At 38.9% G+C, this 19139-nt stretch overlaps 1 protein-coding gene across 6 annotated transcripts in view; it reads right to left on the bottom strand.

Annotated features, from left to right (window-relative positions):
* HNRNPD (heterogeneous nuclear ribonucleoprotein D) overlaps positions 1 to 13037 on the bottom strand; it is a 17073-nt gene extending 4036 nt beyond the window's left edge. For 4 of the 6 annotated variants that reach the window (XR_008687003.2, XR_008687002.2, XM_088836417.1 and 1 more), the window contains exons 1-4: positions 12514 to 13037; positions 10582 to 10638; positions 1569 to 1737; positions 815 to 976 (exon numbers count right to left, since the gene is read on the bottom strand). Coding sequence is in view for 4 of the 6 variants with exons in the window: in XM_088836417.1 (XP_088692543.1) it covers positions 815 to 976; positions 1569 to 1737; positions 10582 to 10638; positions 12514 to 12752 (627 nt within the window). In the remaining 2 variants the exon portion in view is untranslated. The remainder of the gene's footprint in view (positions 1 to 814; positions 977 to 1568; positions 1738 to 10581; positions 10639 to 12513) is intronic. The other 2 variants (XM_055434011.2, XM_055434010.2) reach the window with 1 other exon arrangement.
* Positions 13038 to 19139: the final 6102 nt, after the last annotated feature.

Consider the following 19139-nt stretch of genomic DNA (forward strand, 5'->3'; position numbering starts at 1 on the left):
TAGAATTAAAGTGACTGTGTTTGGGAGAATATGGGGGAATGGTGAGAACTGCTAAAAACTATAAAGAACATTCCAAGCAATCAAAGGTGGAAGCTGCTACACTTAAATCTTAGATGGCTGTAACTATGTAAGAAAGCAATCCCAATGTTGCTTGATCTTACAAATATTGAAGAAAAGGTAAATGCCCAGATTTTTGCGGGAAATATTTCAGCTCCTAAATACTAACAACAAAACAAGCAATACGTCTGTCTGAATCATACCAAGGATGTCTGCCGGCTGTATCTGGGTCTAAAAACTCAAATTTCTCAGCTTTAAATCATTAATTCACAAACAGAATCGAAGTCTGTAATTAGCTTCATAAAATCTGCACATATACATGTACTTAAATTGAGAAGGCACTACACCATATTTTTAGTTTATTTCTTTCCTAGTCTCAATGAAGCATTTCCTTGTACATCTCAAGTAATCCAATCTTGATTTCTTCCTCATTTAGTTTTATTCCTTCTACTAATCCTGTAAATTTCAAAATAAGAACATCTACTTTAAAGTCTTTGTGTACAGTGTTGACCAGGGACACTGCACAACAGCTCCTCAATAAACTAGAACAGGCAATCTTCTCACTTTCAAAAATACTGCTCTGAAAATACTGCTAACAAAGTATTTATACCATCCTTATTTCAAAACAAATCACATCATCTGTCCAAACTTCAAAACAAATTTGGAAAACCCAGTGAGAAATCTATACTGTGACAACTGTATTTATACTAAATTTGACAAAAAAAAAGGGGGGGGGGGTGAAAATATTATCACATACCTCACCAAAACCACCAAAGTACTCCCTTATTTTCTCTTCAGGTGTATCTGGAGAAAGGCCACCAACAAAAATTTTTTTAACAGGCTCTTTTGTTTTCATGGCTTTGGCCCTCTTAGGATCAATCACCTTCCCATTCAATTTATGTTCTTTCTGATCCATGACCTAAGGAAATTGAAGTTTTTCATTTGAAAGATGTGTATCTTAACTACAGAGATTATCAACTTAGTTAAGAATTAAATACAGCTAATGCCAGACATACAGTGACCAGCTCACAGTTAAAGTGTCCAATTATCATGATGTGACATCTGCTAATATATACTAGTGTTTAAACCTCAACGTCAGTTAAGAATGAGAAGGGTTAATCAATTACCAGAAAATCATCATGCCTTTATCTATCAGCACTATAAGCATGACTGCTACTTCCCTGTAGCCTAAAGATTGAAATGTAAAAAGATTCAGTCAAGTTTCCTGCCTACAGATTTCAACATCTGTACTTCTGTGAACGTGTCACAGCACATCTTTCCCATCAAGCATCTTTAAAGGTTTTTAAATTTAATTTTAATATAGTAGAGCCTGGCACATGAAGTAGTCAGTAAACAATTCTTCAATCTGATTTTTAAAATGTATTGGCAAAAGCCGTTATCTTCTCCTTCATATAAGCACAAAGAGAGAAATCACAAATAATGGGCATATTAATTTTATCAAATTATTCACATATTTTATTATTAACTGATTAAAACACATAGCACACTACCTTATCTACACTCTCCGACTCTTTAAATAGCACAAAGCCAAAACCCCTTGATCGCCCTGTGATAGGATCTAACTTCAGAGTGCAGTCTACGACTTCACCAAATTTGGAGAAGTAGTCCTTCAGATCTTTCTTTGTAGTGTCCCAGCTAAGGCCTCCTATAAACATTTTCCTGTAAAGACAAAAAGCAATATTAAAATGCTAAAAAGTTTTTGATTTTGCCTTAAGTATCCACATCAATAATATACTTTCCCCAAACTGCACCGATTTACTGGGCAGTATATTAAAATGTCACTCTTCCTACACAAACACATATCAACAACACCCTATTACAGTTTTGGAGAGTTTTGTTTATCACTACTGCGCCTGCATAATTAACTACAAGATAGTGAGCAAGCAGCAGATTAAATCTTTTGACTTATCAAAAAGATAAGTGCATCCACAAAGTAAAAAGTTGTATACCGTCTTTCTTAAATTACAACACTGGTAATAGCAAAATATAGAATTTCACCTTGAAATTTCTCTTCCAAATCTTTATTAAACTTATAATAAGGCTATGCAGTTCCCCCTAATCACAGCAGCTACCATGTGCTTATGCTGAAGTTTCTTTACTAACAGTTCTCTCACTAATAAAACTTAGCACAAAAAAATGAGAAAGCCTCACAATTAAGTTGTAAACCAAGTTTCTGGATGTGCTAAGAATCCTTAATAAAGACAAAAGTAATCACATAAGCAATTTAATAAACAAAAAGAATTATCCAGTGAAGCAAAACCCACTAATTAACCTAGATGATTTATTTCCAGTAGAACCTCAGTTAACCAGCAATAAGATATTCAAATCTTTAAAATGCTACAAGTGACAGGCGGTAAGTGGAAACCACCAAGACACTTTAAATCCAAACTACATCCTCCCCAAAAGAAAATTTAACATGAAATCCTGTTTTTATTACAGCAAAAGGTCATAAAACTCAGATCTGGCAGCTCTGTGGGCCCTCTGACTTCTGCCCTCTATACCCACTCCCACAAGAGCTAACATTGCCTCCTACCCTGTGAAGAGACTGAAGATTGTTACTTTAAGGGTAAACTGTCAGAATTTGTTATGTGAGGACTAAAAATCAATTTCAACATGGGAATAAAATCAAGCTTGGTCAAGGACTTCTATCTTTGTAACTGCAGTGGGTCAGAGGTAGGGGCAGCTGGGGAATGTGGTGCTAACTTTCACCTCTGGACAGAAATTAAAGCAAGAACATCTCCATCTTGTGGGCTTCTTAGAATTCTTCCACTAAAACCAATTCAACGAAAGGACAAAGTCTTATCTCTGGAATAAGATCCTGCTTCCGCTTAACCTAAAAATGCCAGATTAACTGAGGTGTTACTGATCTTACTATTTTATCAGTCTTGTTCTTACTTTTAATGATAAATTTAACACAAAAGAAGTCATTTTTAGGCATACAGTGTGCTTCCCATTTAAGTTAGGTTTTCAACTTGTACCTGTATTCTAGAATTGGACTATTTATACGCTTAACATTCAGAATTCTAATAAAATTTCCACACTCTAAGTAACTTCTATTAACCCTTTTTGTATTTTATAATCAAAGGAGTATAACAAAACACTCATAATGTACAGGTATTTTTAATGTTTATGGCTAATTCCATGGGGAAAAAGTTTGAGGTATTTTCAATGATATTTTCTTTCCTATCCAGTGAAATAATATAGTCCAAGTTACTTAAATTGCTTTAAGCACTTTTATTTTTAACCTAAAGATCCAGAGTATGTACCTTCATAGATGAAAGTATATTATCAACATTTACTCTTTCAAGGTGAAGAGGACACTGCTATCTTTTTCATAAGAAACTGACTATAAGGCAGTGACCTCTTACTCCAGTATTCATGGGATGTTCTTGATAGAAACAATTTCAATTATGTTAATTTAACTATTAAATTACTACTTTTGCGATTATTACAGAAACTTTCCATGAGTAATTTAACAGTTTGAAATTATTTCAACCTGAAGAGAATAAATAAAGCAGCCTTTTTTTTAAAAAAATTGAAAGACAAGAAAATCCTGTGGCTGTCTGGCCTGTTCCTCAGATACTGAGACAAAACTAGTTTTGATTTTATTTACCCAAGGCAATATTTTATTTACCCAAGGATATTTTTTTACTGAGTTGTGTCCTCAATTTAAAATTAATAAAAAATAGTTACAAAGAAATTATAACACCAAGAATGAGGCACATTCTCTTATTCACAAACCCCAAACTTTCTGTCAGCATTAGAAATCAGTTTTCTTACATACTACATAAGCATGCTAATTCATCAATTGGCCCATTAAATGTTCTCTAGAGAAAACTCTGCACATTTAGTAAGAGTCCTGAGGAACAAAAAATAGTTAAATGTGCCTACCTTAAGAGTTAAAAGGTCACTGAAGAGGCTATCTTTCTTAAACTAATAGTCAAATCCTATTTATCCAGAACAGCAAATTTCTTAAGACAACTGTAATTTATAGATATTCCAGAGAATGATTAGTTTGTCAAAAAATTAGAGCAAAATATGTAGTAATAAAACTTTAGCCATCCAGCACCTTTAGAGAGCGAGCCAGATAGTCCACCTTCCTTCAAGTATTGCCTGTTTTCCTAGTCTCTCAATTGTTTAATGTTCAATTACTTGGAATGCCCCTGGATGGAATGGCAACCCATTCCAGTATTCCTGCCTGGAGAATCCCATGGACAGAGTATTATGGCAGGCTACAGTCCGAGGGGTCCCAAAGAGTCGGACATGACTGAGCAATAAACACACTCTACTTGATTTTTTCTCTTTTTCCCCTACAGCATACCACATATACTCTTCTGCTGTAATCATGATTTAACACTCTACGAGTCAGAGACCACTGACACCTTATGCTACTTGTAGCATGCCTGCTATCTTCTGAACTTTTTATTAATGCATTAAATACACCTTATTTCTTGGCTCTAGCTTTCTTAGTTCTAGTTTTCATTTTTGCCAGATTAATCAGGAGTCGCTATTCTAAAATGCTCCCTACTCCATTTCTGGGGAAGTTAGTTGGCACTCAATTTTTTCTAATTTTTGGTAAAATAACAGTAAACAGCCTCTGACCAAGTTTAACTGGCTCTTTTTGAGACAAATTCATTACCATTTTGGCAGCCCCAAAGCACTCCTCTGCTGCTCTAATAAAGAAGGTTGCTGCACAAAACTGATACCCAGGCAGGTGGATATACTACAATGAACATACTGTACCAAATCCATCCCATCTTTACTAAATGTAACATATTAAATCCATCCCATTTTTATTCAGGAGACATACCAAAGGTATAAATATAACAGATAAGAAAAAGCCTGTTATCTTAATTCTGGATAAATGGGAACATATTTTAGCATCTTCATGAGCATTCCCACATGCCCTGCCTCAAATTATGAGATGGTGTAAGACATCAATTTAAACTATCTGTACTTTACATTACTGTATCTTACTTAAAGCACAATATCTTATCTGTCCAGATTACCTTTGCTGCCTTGAATGCAAAGACTGACTTTCAAGTTTCTTACACCCCTGCAGAGGATGCAAACATTTTACAATGAAGGAGAGTTGGACTTTCATAAAAATCCTGAACAGTCAAGTTAAAACTACAGCATAGGACTTGTTCAAGTAGCAAAATTGAGTCCCTAATACTACAAATTTAAAAATCTGATCCTTAACTGTAAGTAAATCAATAATCCCAACTGAAGTGTAGAACTTCATCTACAATATCAACAAAGTTTAATTTTTTAATCCTATCTATAAAGTTATTTAGCACCCCAGAGGCAATACAGTACCCAACTTAAAACACCTACTGAACAATTAAAATATCCTTGCCTTAAAGATACTGACATTATACCATACTATTAAATGACAAGCATTGCAGATAACTCTCCAAATGAGACTTGAGGGTGCTTTGTGGGACATTCTCTTCTAGAGAAAGTAAATTTAGAGGCAGTGAGCCAAGCTACCTGGGGTTTAAAATCCTTCCTCCAGAACTTACTAAAAGCTTACCTCAGCTATCTGCAATAAGGATTTAAATGGCACAGAACATGGTCTGACACACTCTTAAGTGCTCAATAAAAACAAATTACTTTTAGAAGTGTAGAACACAAACTAAATATAATTATTAAATAATTTTTTAATTTATTCAATGACTTGAATTTAATCTGCATGAGCTAATTAAAGTTTTCAACATTAAAGGAGTATAGGCCAGGATGAGTTTTATATAAATGGATCCTAAGATTACTTTTAATGCTGAAGACTTAGCCTCAAAACTTTAAATATCTCATATAAAAAATACAGGAAATTAGGTTGTCTGAGACTCTTAAATAAAATGTAGCTCCAAATTCACACTAATGACTTGTTTGTACGCTACATAAATGCCAGTAACTTTAGTAAGGAAGGATTTCTAAATATAAAAAGCAATATGTAAGGAGCAGTACTGGCTGGTAGAAGCTGTTGTTTCTTCCCATCTAAGAACTTTATTTTCAATACTACTGAGACCTCTAGGTTTAAACACTCCAAACTCAATAGTATTTTTTATATAAAGATACTTCCCCTAACAAGGCTTTACTGTCAAATACCCTATTCAAAGTAATACAATTATCATTACACTTCTTTCCAATTTTGGAAAAGGGCAAAGAAAGTTCTCTAACTTTTAAAACTTCCCAACAACTTGTAATCTTCCATATGTAGTTTCATAACAAATTCTGACAGTTTAAAGACTAAACAGAATGTCAAACTGATAATGCATTTCAAGTATGTTAACGTGACTGGCCAATTACTGTCACCTTTTAGAGTAATGTCACTCAAGCATAAACACTAATCCTTAAATAAAATTTCTGGTATTTTATCATTATGTCTTTACAATCCTAAAATATTAAAAGTTATTGATAATAAGAATCTTACCAATAGATTAAAAAATGAGCATTTATTTTTCCTTATAAAATACAAATTTAGTTTATAATTAAGTCAGCAGTTACCTAAAACAGGGAGGGGTTCATTTTTTGCAACTAGATATCACACGGTATCATTTTAGAATCTGTATTATGGCTTGACAAACTTTTAGCAACTCAATAAAAAAAATTCTTCTAGCTAACGTATCATATCTTAATTCTTCATACTTTGAATGAACCTAAATGACTAAAAAAGACAACTGAGTTGAAATGTTAATAGCTAATAAACATGAGTTTTTGAACAAACTTTAAATGTTTAACCCAAAATTTCCTTTTCATTTCATTCCCAAGCAAGAATGACATCTTGTATTTTTGCTTTTAAAATAGACTCTCAATCAACTTTATAAGGTAAACACTGTTATACCTAGAGATTAAGATTCTGGTTAACTGAGATTACTACACGTTCACAATTCTTTATCAACACTAAACTCATCAAATGATTTTCACCTTTCTTGATGGAACTTCAGAATCTTGCAATGCTTTAAAATCACATTATTTTTTAATAATGTAAGGGGAAAAATATGTAAGATTCATTCCACGACTTTGTCTGTTGATTGCTTTTTGAGTATACTGTCTGACAATTTCATCTCCTTCTCATGAGACTTGGGATAGGGAGACAGAGCTGGGTTTCCCAGCTGTTTGGGCTTTGTGATAGCTTCAAGTCTAGATAAGCAGGAGCTTACAGAATATGACCCAACACTTAAAACTATCACCTTTATTATTGGCCAAACACTGCCAGTAATATGACTCTCCCAATCCACCCCCAAAGAGTCTTAAATGTCTAGCTCCAATGTACAATATAATACTCCAGAAACTAAAACATGCTTACCTTTACTCCACAGGAGTAAACCACTGGCAGTATCAACTATTAAGGCACAGGATAAATACACACAAGCTATGAAAGCAGGCTATGTAGTCAATCCTCCTGTGGTGAGCAGTGTTTCCATCACACAGATCAGCAAACCAAGTAACAAACATGTTATATTACCTGAGACCACACTGTTGGAAGTGAAGTAACAGAAACAGATTCCACGCTTCCAGCATCCAGTTCAGTGCCCTATCTACTAAAACGTTGAAGCAGAACTAAAGTCAAATAAAACTTCAACTAACAAAAGTTGTTTCATCACTCCATTTGTGAACCTGCACACACTCAAGGTGCAATTTTAATTGGAATTTAAGGGGAAAAAATTAATTCTATTCCTTTTTAAATGCTTTCACGCTAAAACTAATCACCCTCAATATTGGCCATGAAATCACACACAATGGTAAATTCAAAACTCTTATTAGGGCACCCTTACAGATGACAGAGTATCCTCGTAATGTTAAAAAAAATAAAAACTCACAGTAAACATACACTTAATTTATAAAAGGGGCCACAAGTATATTCATCTCAAAAAGCAGCACTTAAAAACTGATATTCAATGATATTCTCCAATTCCAAACCCAAAGGGTCAGGTGATTTTAGTATCCTGTATATTAGAGTAAGAATGTGAAACGAAGAGAACTGAGTACTCCTTCCTCACATGTTCATCATCTTAAGATCTGGGGGCATACATTTCTGCAATTTCAGCCCTGGAAAGCTGTCAAAGGTTCTAAAGAATGCTAAAATGCAGTCTACTCAGGGTCTCAACTTTACAGTAAATCCAGAGTACTGAATCAAAGGCCAATCAATCTGGCGTGAGACTACTTTATCTAAAAGTAACTGTTCTTCTACACAGCAATGTTCAAGATGCCCCCAGAAGCACCAGGATATAGATTATAATCTCAAATATTTAAAACAAAAACTTGTTAGGTAGACCCATTTCTTAAAAATTAGATGGGTGACAACCTATATAGCACGTTTACTATACAATATTCTCAAACAGGAAGAATCATACTTAAGTTTATACAGTAATAGTTACAGTACTAGATCAATCATCCTATTAATAGAAGTATTGCTGTACTTTGGCTGATAGAGGAATGGGGGATTATTTTGCTTCTTGTCTAATCCAATGAGGATAAATCAATGCACCTACCCTGTAAAACTGTCTGAAGGTTAACACAGTATTATTACAGCTCCCCATGAATCTTTAGAATGTAAAAACTTTGTCTCCAGGTAGCTTGCTATACATGGGATGCGTTATTTTACCAAACACCAAGTAATTTTAGAGCATCTAAAAGGATTGCAGCCCTATAGAGGAGGAGTAAGTCCACACCAAAATGGGAAATCCCAGTGTAGTAGTTTCTAAGTAAAAACTTGGGATGTTAAAGTTGGAAAAATTAAAATGTGGTGAACTCAGGAAGACATTTTACTATGGAAATACTCTAAAGGTCCACAGTAAATTGTAGAAACCCTCTATTCCACTAGAGGTTAACAAGCATGCCCTCCTCAAAATACCTGTTTATTCTTATATTAAAAATAAACAACACTTTAGTCTACAATAAAATACTTTTAAGATGAAATTGTAATCACTTTAGTCTCAAGTTAGGATTGTAAAAAGAAACACAAAAAGATGTTTAAGAAATTAAATTTAGATAATTTTGTATCTAGTAACCACTATTTCACTACTATTATGAAACTTTTCCCCAGTTTTCCTCAAATTGGGACACAGAACACCACACAGGGTGGCAAGTGCAGACACCAAAAAGACTAGAAATCTTGAGGGATTTTTTTTGTTTAAAAAACAGTATGTGTAAAGCAGGAGGCTAACTGATGAGACAATTTTTTAAAAGTCTTTAAAACTGAAAATATTTGTTAAATGTACACTCAAAGTAAATTTCATATTCTAAAATCGTTAACTGTAAATATTCAATTGTCCAATTTTCCTAACAGATCACTCAAAAAACTTGCATAGTTATAGTATTAGGTTAACAAAACACAAAAATTATAGCAAAGTCAAAAAAACAAGCAACCTTTATACCTAAGTGTATGGTCCTTTCAAATTACTGAAAAGAATTGCTTACATAAGATGAAATAAGTAATGGAGCAGTAAAGTCAAATACAATTATAATTTATACTTAGTTTGCCACTATTACCTAGAAATGAAATTCAACTATCAAAGGGCCAAACAGATTAATTTCCATCAAAAAACTTTTATTCGTTATGTCAAACTTCATTTCCAACATAAAACTGCACAGATTTCAGTGAAAGAAAATAACAGTAAGATGCTCCTGTAAGATTTAAATGTTATCCCAACAGAGCTCTTAGAATGTAGTTTCTACAGCTATAAGTCAACTACCTGCAATTTACCTGCCCTCTCAACACCAGTGGTAGTAAACACAAACTCTTAGAAAACTCAAATATAACCTAAAGGCTGAAACAGTGACATTTGGAGGAAGGGAGGGATAAAAAGAACAATAATCTACCAGACTTCCAAAAAGTCATGCAATTGTGAATACGTGTAAACCAACTATAATTAACATTCCAGCCAAATCACACTGAACATCTAAAAATCTGATTTAAGCTGTAGTGGAAAGCCACATCAGTATGCTCTAACATTAACGTGCAATTCTTATGAAAGTTGTGTTTACAAATATGTTTGGAGATTTTTAAAAAATTTTCATTTTTGCATACATATACACAATACTACTTTAAAAATGGTTTTACTATGGACATCTCCAGAATACTTCAGTATAACATGCAATATATTTTAAACACACAATACTTCGTATCAGATAACCTTCACACATAGCATTAGTTAGAATTACAACAACAAAGAAATTTTGTCTTAACAAAAACAAATCAACTTTAAATTTACTTTTTCTTGCTCACATAGAAAACATCATTACTAATTATATTAAGCTTTAATTGGCCAAACCACAAATACATGCATTACCACAGACCAAAAACCATGTAATGGCATCAATTTTGCCCAAAGATCACACACGATGCCTAAAATGTTTTATATCCCAGGTACAAAATATCCTACTGTACTAAAGTCTAGAATTTCCTGGGAATCAATGGGCAACTAACCAATTCACAGCCTCCACATGTTATGACTACTGAAACCTTTATAATACAGAAATAAAATGTAAAAGTTTTACCATTCTTCCCGCTGTGCCGTCGCTGCTTCAGAGTGTCGTGGGGAGGAGTTTGAATGGCTAGGGAATTAACAACCGGTACAGCAACCAATCAAAATTCTAGTTTTAGTGTTTGACACGTTAGGGTTAAAAACTTTTAATTCATTTACACTCTAGTTCAACAGTAGATTAACTACAAAGGCAGCTGCTTTGTGATTTGAAAAATCAGAACAGAAAGCCTGCCCCAAACAGTAAGTTAAGCAATTAATCATTTGGCTGCCTCTGTCCAAAGAACAGAATTCAGAAAAAAACCAAAACGTTAAACGCTTAAGTTTCCGAACATTTAACATATCCTTTTCTTAAACTAAGTCGTACATAATTCAAGATAAATGAAGTTTCCCCATCCCACCTCTACTCTCCCAAAGCCAGCAATCAGCAAAACAGCCCCACACAAGTCTGCCTCGCGCTGAGAATATTAAATCCTCTATCCAAAGGGCTTATCTCTCCCGCTGAAAAGCTTGTGCTTTTTCCCAATAAAGGAAACCGTGTTTTCTAATATTGGGTTAAAGCGACACTTTACTGTTTTTACCTGCTACCAACACCTTTCTCCTTGTTACAGCGGAAAAAAGTTCACAGACACACCCCCCCGGCCCAACTACAAAAAGTAATGGAAGCGTTAACCCAAGATGAGCGATCAGTTAACGGGAATAAGAAAACTCAAGCAAGAACCTCGATTTAGTCCCTCCTGCTAACTCCTGTATTATGCTCCCGGCTCCCAAATGCTGCGTTCTAATAAATACTATGCAGCTTTAAGTAATACACACAACGTATTCCAAATGGAGAATACTACTACTTAAAAACCTGCAAAAATAAAATTTAAAAAAGCCATAGCACAATACAGGATTTATTCGTTTTATGAAAGAAGGCTGGTGGGCCTCCTTTAACTTAAGTGGGTGAGAGCGGGAAGGAGAAATCAAGAGAGACCAAAAAAAGGATCCCGGGCACACGATGGTTGTAAAAACTGAAAACCGCCCAGAAGAAGTAAGGTAAGAGTACTATCTGTACCAACAGTCGGGGAATCCAATAGCCGAGGGCGCGAAAAAGGTGCGCGGTTAGAATAACTCTGCGGGGTGGGGGGAAGGGCAGTCTGCAAGCCGGAGGTAGAACAGCTCCAGTCAAGCGCAGGCCCGCCGACCAGGAACTTCAGGAAAGCCCTGGCAGCAAAACTAACGTACCAAAAGGCGATCGGGCAATTTCACCGGGCCCAGTGGGTTCCGTAAAGCTGAAAAGTAGGGACTATGTGAGCAAGCCGTTGGGCGATGGTACATAGAGTAAAAAGACGAAGGTCGAGGCTAAACTTACTCAAAATACTAAAAAAAAAAAAAAAATTCGGCCTGAAGCCGAGACGGGAGAGGAGGAGAGCTGGACAGCCTACACATTCTCCAAAGCATGTGTTTTGTAACGAAAAGCATCGTTTCGGGATGCTGCATTGAGAAGCACCCAATATCCCTTAGGTGTCCAGGCATACAAGCTTTTCTGTCTGATTGCGTTTTTTATACCCAGGACTTTAAAAAAAAAAAAAACTGGGCATCGAGAAGACACCGGGGCCAGAAAAAAAAAAGGTTACCCCCTTCGACAGGCGGGAAAAAATTCCGGCGGCTAAGTCGGTGGGAGGAGACCCGAGGCGAGGGAGGGAAGGAGGGCGGGCCGGGGAGCAGCATGGTGACGGCTAAAGGTGGAAACGTGTGTGATGGGGGAGGGGGCGATTCGCCGGCTGGGGGGAGAAGGAAATGCGAGCCCCGGGGAGACCGGCGGAGCGAAGGGGAGGACGGTGCAGAGAGGCTGCACGGGCGCCTGGAGGCCGGGCGGAGGGCGGGAAGGAGGCCCAATGGCGCGGGGCAGGGAGGGGGAGGGGGCATAGTTGGGCCTGACTCTCCCGGGCCGCCCCTTACTCACCCTTCATCCTCCTCGTTCTTACTGGCATCGATCTTCGCTCCCTCCGACTCGCCGCTGCTCCCTTCGGTGCCGCCGGCCGCGGTGCCGCCCCCGGTCCCGGCTCCGCTTCCCGCCGCCGCCGCCGCTGCCCCCTGCGCCGCCGCCACCATGGCTCCCTCCTGCTCGCCCGCCGAGCCGCCTACCGCCGTTGTGGCCGCCGCCGCCGCCGCCCCGTCCCCGCCGAACTGCTCCTCCGACATGGTGCTACTGCCTCCGCCGCCGCCGAGACGACACCCTTCGCTGCCGCGAACCGAAACTAGCAGCAAAGTAATCCCCGCCGCCGCCGCCGCCGCGCGCCCGCTCTACCGCGCGAAGCACACAACAAGGCAGAGAAGGCGCGCGTGGCTGCAAAGGCTCCCGCGCCTCTCCCTGGCCTGCCCCCCTCGCCTCCCACTCTCGCGCGGCGCGCACTCCCGCTCTCGCCCGCTGTACTAAAAAAGAATCAGCAGCGGCGGCCGCTCTCGCCTCCTCCTCGCTTTAATGGCGCCGCCGCGGACCACCTAAAATGGCCGACGGAAGAACGGCGCGTCCCGGTCACGTGACGCGCGAGCGCGCCCTTTGCACCCCCCCCCCGCCCCCTTTACCGCTAGTTTTCTCCTTCCCCCGCCCGCCTCTTCGGGCCCGCCCTCTCGCTCCTTTTTATACCTTCCTCGCACGCGCAGGAGCGCACAGCGTGGGGCCTTTAAAAGGAACCGGAAATTGCGTTCGCTAAGACGGCCGCGCGGGGACCATCGAGAACAAGGAGCGCCGTTTCGAAGGCGCGGCTAGAGGGGCCCCTTCCTCCGCCCCCGCTTTTCCGAGGGTTCCTGGTCGGCTCTCCCAGCAGCCCCTCCTGCACAAGCCAGCCGCGGGCGGGAGGGGAGGCGTCGGCCCGGGCTGTGGTAGCGCCTCCCGGAAGGCGGCCGGGCCCTGTGCGCCTGCGCACTTGGAGTGGGGGCGGGGAGGCGCTCAGCCGGCTGCTCACTGGGTGTCCGCAGTGCCCGCCGGGAAAGGGAGTCGGCCCGGAGGTCTCGTCCCTGTCCCGCGGGCTCCTGGGGCCGCCTGGCTCGGGGTGGCCTGAGCGAGGCGCCCCGGCTGGCCGCGCACGGGCACGGACCGCGGCAGCTGCTCCGGCCGCCGTCGTCGCTGTCCACCCGGTGACATGTTGAGCGTTCCCCGGCTGCCCGCGGTTCCCAACCCCTGACGGGCCGGCTGAGGTTGTTGACGATCAGGGCTGCTTTCTTTCTCAGATGTACTTTCCAAATAAGATACTTGCCTGCCTGCTTTTCTTCTCTGAAATTTTTCGCCAAAAGTAGTAGGTAACTTACGTATCTTAAGGAACGGGGTGGTTTTGCTTTGCTGTCGTTGAGGATCCTGAAACCTACCACGATTCTTTGAAAATGCTAGGAGTTGCGAAGTGTGTTAAATCAACCAAGGGTTCATTTAATGTTAATGTTATTTAGCCTTTGTGCTATAGAGAGTATGTAAATGCTGTGAGTCATTTTTACAAGGTTTCTCGGTCTGTTGTGGACTAGGGGAGTTTTTTTGTTGTTAAACACCGCTCGGAGTGGTATGCAGGGTAACAGTTAAGTTCTTTAATAGACCTGTTAGAAATCCCAAGCGCCTTGACTGGAAGCTGGTTTATTCGGGCTCTGGGATTTGCAGCGTCTTGCAATTACATCTAGAAGAATACGAAGGTTTTAGGTACTTCTTTAGTCAACAAGTTATTATTTGCATGTCTAGCAGTGCCTAGACACTGGAGAAACGAAGACTAGTGTGAAGTATAGCTAAGAACTCTGAATAGTTTAAATATTTGTTTTCCATTTTGTAATTAAATGAATTCGTATTAACACCATCCAAAACTTTCAAAGACTAAAAACGTCTCTTTTTTTTTTTTCTTAATAATTGATCAAGAGGAGAAATTGCGTTACAGAATAATTAAAACCCAAGACTACGGATCAATTTCTGAAAACGTCTTAAACATATAATCTTGCTGAACTGTATTAAGTAAGTCATACCCAGGCAATGCCAAGAATGTGCATCTTTGATCAGGTGGTAGTGACTTCAGTTCTGTCTCCACCTGTCAAAATAATAGTCAAGGGACTTCCATGGTGGTTCAGTGGCTAAGACTGCATTTACACTGCCGCGGGTGGTGGGGGAGGGGGTGTGGAATTAAATTTCTGGTGAAGTGAGTGAGTGAAGTCGCTCAGTCGTGTCCGACTTTTTGTGACCCCATGGACTGTAGCCTACCAGGCTTCTCTGTCCATGGGATTCTCCAGGCAAGAATACTGGAATGGGTTACCATTTCCTTCTCCAGAGGATCTTCCCGACCCAGGGATCGAACCCAGGTCTCCCGCATTGGAGGCAGAGGCTTTAACCTCTGAGCCACCAATCCCTGATGCCCAACCGTGTAGGCCAAAAAAAAGTAGCCACGAAGAAAGTATTGTAACTCAAACCAGATATTCCAATTTAGAGATGATTAAGATCATCATCTGAAGGGGGTGTCTTTTGAATCTCCTCTGCCTAGAAGGGAGAATTATTTTGCTCTTCAGACAGCTTTTCAGGTGCCTGTCTTTTAGTAAAAGACTCCCAAAAGGTTTATTTTAATTCACACATAGCCCTGTAGCTCCTGGACTTCTTGATAGTTTAGTTGCTAAATGGTGTCTGACTTCTGTGATCCCATGGACTTGTAGCCTGCCAGGCTCCTTTGTCCTGTAGAAGGCAATGGCACCCCACTCCAGTACTCTTGCCTGAAAAATCCCATGGATGGAGGAGCCTGGAAGGCTGCAGTCCATGGGGTCACATAGAGTCGGACACAACTGAGTGACTTCACTTTCACTTTTCACTTTCATGCATTGGAGAAGGAAATGGCAACCCACTCCAGTGTTTTTGCCTGGAGAATCCCAGGGACGGTGGAGCCTGGTGGGCTGCCATCTATGGGGTCACACAGAGTCGAACTTCGACACGACTGAAGTGACAGCAGCAGCAGCAGCAGGCTCCTTTGTCCATGGATTCTCCAGGCAAGAATACTGGAGTGAGTTTCCATTTCCCTCTCAAGGAGTTCTTGGAGTTTATATTAAAAATTCCAGGAAACCTAGGAATGATTTTAAAGCTGACACTTTTAATATGTGTTACATGAGTATATATGATGCCTTAGAACTCATATCCCTACATATTGTGGTCCAGATCTCTACATCCTGTGCTCCCACATCCACCCAATATTCCTCTTAGAATTCATTTAACTTCAACCCTAGTTCTTTAATGTTCCTTATCTGCCTAGTAAAACTCCTATTTGTCCTTCAAAACGCCAATTAAATGTTTCTACTTCTGTGAATCCTTCCCAGACTACCTGAGGTAGAATTGATCCTACATTGTCACAATCTTTATCTTTTCTTCTGCTTTCTAAATATGTGGTTTTACTAGACCTTGAGTTTTTGGAGAGTAAAGGTATGTGTCCTAAGCATCCTTCCTCCCTTATGCCTATATGCACACATAGTAAACTAACTGCCAGTTGAATTATTGAATGACAACTCGTTAGGTTTAGGATCTTTTGGGTAAACTAGATATTCTTCCAGAGACTTAAAAGTCTCTTACTACCATCTCACTGGTTTTTCCAGTGGTCATGTATGGATGTGAGAGTTAGACTATAAAGAAAACTGAGCGCCGAAGAATTGATGCTTTTGAACTGTGGTGTTGGAGAAGATTCTTGAGAGTCCCTTGGACTGCAAGGTGATCCAACCAGTCCATCCTAAAGGAAATCAGTCCTGGGTGTTCACTGATAGGACTGATGCTGAAGCTGAAACTCCAGTACTTTGGCCACCTAATGCAAAGAACTGACTTATTTGAAAAGACCCTGATGCTGGGAAAGATTTAGGGAGGGAGGAGAAGGGGACGACAGAGGGTGAGATGGTTGGATGGTATCACCGACTCAATGGACAGGAGTTTGGGTGAACTCTGGGAGTTGGTGATAGATAGGGAGGCCTGGCGTGCTGCGGTTCATGGGGTCGCAAAGAGTTGGACGTGACTGAGCAACTGAACTGAACCATCTCACTTAATCTCTGGCATTAAATCACTTCTTCAAACCACTTGATGATGTGTAAAATTTCTTAAAAGGGAAAATCAAATTTGTATTCCATAGTGGTCAGAGTTTAATGTTTAAGCGACTGAAGATTGTGTACTGGCAGTATGTTAGACTGGTGCCAACCCTGTGGAAAACTAGTATCCCCTTTCCGTGTTGACATCAGAAATTCCATGCCTCAGGAGGTTCCCAGTGTTTCAGATAACACACTGAAATGTTAGAGCCTCATTGAATTCAGCATTTATGAAGCAAAACCTGCAGAAAAACCTTCAGTACTTATGAAGGGCAGAGTTCGGTCGAGATTTTAAACAAATCACTTTATTTTTTTTTTTTTCTTTTTTTTCCCCTTATTTATTTATTTATTTATTTGCATTACAATAGTTTAATATGAACAATCAGAACTAATTAACAGTATAACAATATTTTACAACTGAAATAATTAAAATAAACTATAAAATTACTACATAAAACAGGTCTGATCTAGCTTATTTACTTTCTATAATCTCTTCAGTGCTGCAAAACCATTTATTTCTTTTTCTTTTTTCATGTTTTAATAAACACTTCGTCTTTTTGTATTGTTTTCTTTTTCATCACAATAATAGAAATATAACACCATATATCACTGTAAAACACATTTCCACATAAAGGCTGATAAGCACAAAATATTTTTCATCATTTACATTTTAACTGTAATAATATATGGCAGGATTAAAGCTGCATCCATCATGTGTCTAACTAACCTTGCTGTAATGAATTTTTTTTTTTAAACTTTTAACAATATATAAAAGACTGTGCTGTTTATTTTTTATTTTTTTTTAAATCAAATAATCCAGTTTTATTTATTTATTTTTTTCAAGTTGAACAGACTAAATTTCTTTAAACAAACTTACTTATACTCCAGAGTCCTTTAAAAACTTAATAGCATTTATACATTGAAGGTATTTGATTTTCTTGTAACTAGCACTTCAAATGCAACAAGCATTTGAAGCAACAAGCATTTGACCCAACAAGTAAAACTTCCTACAGTTCATAACTTTAATAAATAAAATAAATTAAATGTACAGTGAATAAGTTCTCTGAAATATTTCAATATTTCTGCAGGTTTAGTAACATCGTAAAATACATTTCAATTAAAATTCACAAATCTAAAAACCTGTTAGGCATTTTTAGGCGTTTTAAGTTGGAAATGAAGACCAATGTTACATCGTAATATGCCAATTACAAATAGTACTTCAAATAGCAAATACTACAGTTTGTCCCAAACTTTAAAAACTATTCATGAACTCAACACTGAACTATTGATGGCTATGAGAATTGTTTCCTAGCCTTTTTGAAAATTTCAACCCATTTACGTTTAAGGTAATTATTGATAAGTACGATCCCGTAGCCATGTTCTTTATTGCTTTGGGTTCAAGTTTATACACATTTTCTGTGTTTCCTATCTATAGAAGATCCTTTAGCATTAACAAATCACTTTAATCCAGAACAGGATATACACACTTAAGTCAAGAAATCACAGTTTTAATTTTCTAAATACACTCTACAGGTTAGGATTCCAGGCTTTCACCGCCCTGGCCCAGGTTCAGTTCCTGGCAGGAAACAGATCCTGCAAGCTGTGTGGCATGGCCAAAAAATTTTAAAAATAAATAAATACACTCTACAAATGGAGTAAGCAAATTTGTGCTCACAAGTGGAATACACATTCCATTCAACAACCTAGAATAAACTGTCCAGAAGAACGTGCAAGAAGAACCCATTTCTTATGCAAGGTACACAGAGTGGAGCCTCTTCTGCAACCATGTTAGACATTTACTCAGTTGCAGGACAGCCTCAAGAGGATTTAAGCTTTTTCTTAAAGAATTAGCCTGTGATTTTAGGTGAAGTAACCATTTGCCCAAAAAGTGAACATTCTCAATCATCATTCTTGGTTACCAGGAAGCTCTCTTTTCACTTAGAAAAAATAGAGTCCCTGTCATTGTGAACTGTCAGATTTTAACTTTAGCAAAGTTAAAAACTGTCATAGAGTTTGAGTTATGCTTGACCACAGAGATGTCAGTAGGGTGCCTTTTAATTCAGTTAAAACCTAGCTCAAAAAAGATTCAAAACAATTAATTATCCCATTTCCAACTGCCTACTCTGCACATGGTTGTTCCACAGGCATCTCAAGGTTTAAGTACAAAACTGAGCTCACCCTCCCTACAAATCAGCTTCTTTGGTCTTCCTCCTCGTCTTGGTAACTGAGGGTTCCACCCACTGGTGTGCTCCTGGCAAAAATCAGGGAATCCAATCAGTCACCAACTCCTACCTCCAAAATATGTCTTCATCCGTCCAAATGCTTCTTAGAACATTAACAGTGGGTTATTAAAGCTAAATTTATTCACATTCAAGCATGTAACACATGACAAGATACATTTCTGGCACTGGGAATGTAACAGTGACCAAAGCAGACGTCTTTGATCTTAGGGAGCCGACATTCTAGTGGAAGAGACAAACAGTAGGCAAAATGTAGTATAATCTTAGGTAGTGATAG

This window comes from Moschus berezovskii, chromosome 5 (assembly GCF_049115385.1).
Source record: "Moschus berezovskii isolate FMDL1 chromosome 5, NW_MosBer_1.0, whole genome shotgun sequence".
In the NCBI taxonomy this organism is placed as follows: Eukaryota; Metazoa; Chordata; class Mammalia; order Artiodactyla; family Moschidae; genus Moschus; species Moschus berezovskii.